Below are 2,500 nucleotides of genomic sequence, written 5' to 3'. Positions count from 1 at the left end.
TGCAAAATCAAACTGAAACTTTAAATTTTTATTCTTTTCGGGGGCTAATATTAGAAGAAATACCAACGTTGTGGAAAGGACGGATGTTTGATTTTTTACTGACAGAACAATCGGGCCAGCTCACGAACATGGGCTGTGATAGTTGTTTTTTGCTGTTTGTGGAGCTCCAATGATTTTCGGTCGAGTGGCTATCGCGCTACGCACGTGCTACTCCCCTGAACAAACAAACATCCAAGTAAGCTTCGGTGTGTTTTTTGGCGCTTCTCCAATTGATGCTCCGAAACATTCCCTTTCATTGAGTTCTCCATTGCAGGCACTTCACTTTGGTCGGGGCTGTTTTCTAATCATTCGCTTCCGTTCTTCTTTTTCGCAGGTACAAGCAGCAACAGTTGATCAAGAGCAAGAGTCAATCGGAGCTGGCCACCTTCATACCGGCGTCGGCAATCATCTACCACAACACTGCCCGCCGCCACAGCGAGAACGAGAACCGTAATGAGTTCGCTGGCGGCAGCGGCCACAGCAGCAGCAGCATCATCAACAACAATAACAACAGCATCGGTGGCGGTACTCTGCCTACTTCAGTAACCCAACCACACCCCTTCGGTGGCATATCGTTGGCGAGCAGATTTCAGGAACCGAACAACAACAACAACAACAGCAGCGGCGGTAGCATCTTCGGCCAGGAGGGTGGTAGCGAGTACGGGAGTACGGGCTTTCCTGCGTTCAGTGCGCTGCGCCGCTGTTTGACCGAGGAGATGCGGCCCGATCAGGACTCGTCGATGGTGAAGAGCGTGTCGATCGCCGATCGGTTGGCGGCACTGAAGAAGAGCGGCGAGGACGATTGGCGTAAGCGGGTGTCCAAGAAGGATGTACCCGACGATGTGCGGCGGGAGAATCTGGTCAATGTGAGTATCACTTTTCTGCGAACCCAAAATGGGCGGTGCCGTGGCGCTGCATACTTTTAGGGGTTTAGTTGTAGCGCACGATTTCAGATCCACCGAGGACCGGATTTCATGATTATGCGAAGGAGGAAGCGAAGAAGGTGTAGGCATTTTGATTAGCCGAACATTAAGAGACCTTAACCTTGAAGCCTGTTAACCACCCCACCGCGAAGCTGCGTGGTGGGCTCCAAACAAGTTTTGTTTAATACGCTCGCGCGCCGCTCATCCTGGCTGCTTCTTCGCCTGGGCCTGAACATTAGCGTGTTGTTCCTGCTTCTCGGAGCGTTTCTATGCTACCCAGATTCACACATTAATGTGCTCATTTGACGCGATGGGGTCTTGGATCTTCTCGCAATCCGCATCGGATTATTACAAGCACATTGTTGAGAAGCGAATCGAAGAAGAGTCTTGTGCGCGCTGCGTAAATGGAACCTGTTTGGTTGGGGAGGGCGAGTATTTGATGATGCAGTTTCATTCCCGGTTCGCCAAGATCGTTTGCGACTGCCGATGATGCGTACCGGAGATGAATACTAAGAACCTACCGTACGGTTTCTGGTTCTGGATCACCAAGCCAACCAAGCAGCATACCATCGCAGGGTGTGCCACAGAGATGGAAACAATCGAAGGCATTCAGGCAATGGCATTCCATTTCGCGTGCAGTTGACGATCCCTTGAAAAATCTCACACAGAAGCAGCAGCGCGCTGCAAATGCTTGTCATTCGTTACGAGCGATGCTAAACCAAACGCCAGCGGGCTAACCGGTCGAACAGTCGATTCTGATTAGCGCTTGCTGCTGGTGCTGGTGGTGTGTGGTTCACCTGCAACGTACGGCAGGGTCGCGCCACTTGCACAAAGCTCCCAACCTCCCCAACATTCGCTGATAAGATAAAGTATCCGCGTTCTTAAGCACATCGAGCCTCGGGGTCTCGTTCGCTCGCTCACAGGCGCTCTCTGTAAACACATTAACACAGTGCAACATCAATCAAGTGAACGACGAACGACGATTACTCGTCATCATCAGTGTGGCACACGATCACCATCATCATTACTAGCTGTAAAGGAACAAAGAGAACGCGCGCGCGCGCGAGAGAGAGATGCTTTGATTCAAACTCAAACCATCCGCCAGATTGCGCTACGCATATCAACCGACCGGGCCGGCGTTTGATCCGTACAGCGTCAGCATATCATCATCAAAGTGAACCTCCCAGGCCACTCTCGGAGGGTGGGCCAGCGTAGTAGCGTATGTGTGAGTGTGTTGTCCGTTTGTTGGTCAAAGAGTAAACCACAACAGCAGCAGCAGCAGCAGCAGCAGCAAAAAACACTCGCGAAGAATGGTTGAGCGAACGAAGCGTTGCCCGGCCGGTCGTTCGGACGTCGGCACAAACTGGTTCAGTAGTTGAATCCTGTGCGCGGTCCGATACTGACGCGCCTGTCGTGTGCTATGCTGTGTGGCTGACCGCGCGCGCACGCTCGTGTTCCCCTTGGGGATGATCATCGTGTCGATTCATCGCGATCGCGCATAACAAAGCGTCCAGTCGTCGTCGTCGTCCAGAGAGAGC

At 52.3% G+C, this 2,500-nt stretch overlaps 2 protein-coding genes across 12 annotated transcripts in view; both read left to right on the top strand.

Moving 5' to 3' along the window:
• The window catches only part of LOC126577598 (high affinity cAMP-specific and IBMX-insensitive 3',5'-cyclic phosphodiesterase 8), a 403,282-nt gene that overhangs the window by 9,213 nt on the left and 391,569 nt on the right, over nt 1-2,500 (top strand). The window lies entirely within an intron of this gene.
• The window catches only part of LOC126577592 (supervillin), a 133,988-nt gene that overhangs the window by 122,854 nt on the left and 8,634 nt on the right, over nt 1-2,500 (top strand). For all 9 annotated transcript variants that reach the window (XM_050239334.1, XM_050239333.1, XM_050239336.1 and 6 more), the window contains one exon: nt 374-905. In XM_050239334.1, the coding sequence (XP_050095291.1) occupies nt 374-905 (532 nt within the window). The remainder of the gene's footprint in view (nt 1-373; nt 906-2,500) is intronic.

The sequence above is a fragment of the Anopheles aquasalis genome, chromosome 3 (genome assembly GCF_943734665.1).
Source record: "Anopheles aquasalis chromosome 3, idAnoAquaMG_Q_19, whole genome shotgun sequence".
In the NCBI taxonomy this organism is placed as follows: domain Eukaryota; kingdom Metazoa; phylum Arthropoda; class Insecta; order Diptera; family Culicidae; genus Anopheles; species Anopheles aquasalis.
The sequence above is the reverse complement of the archived record's forward strand: the minus strand, read 5'-3'. Positions and strand labels throughout refer to the sequence as shown.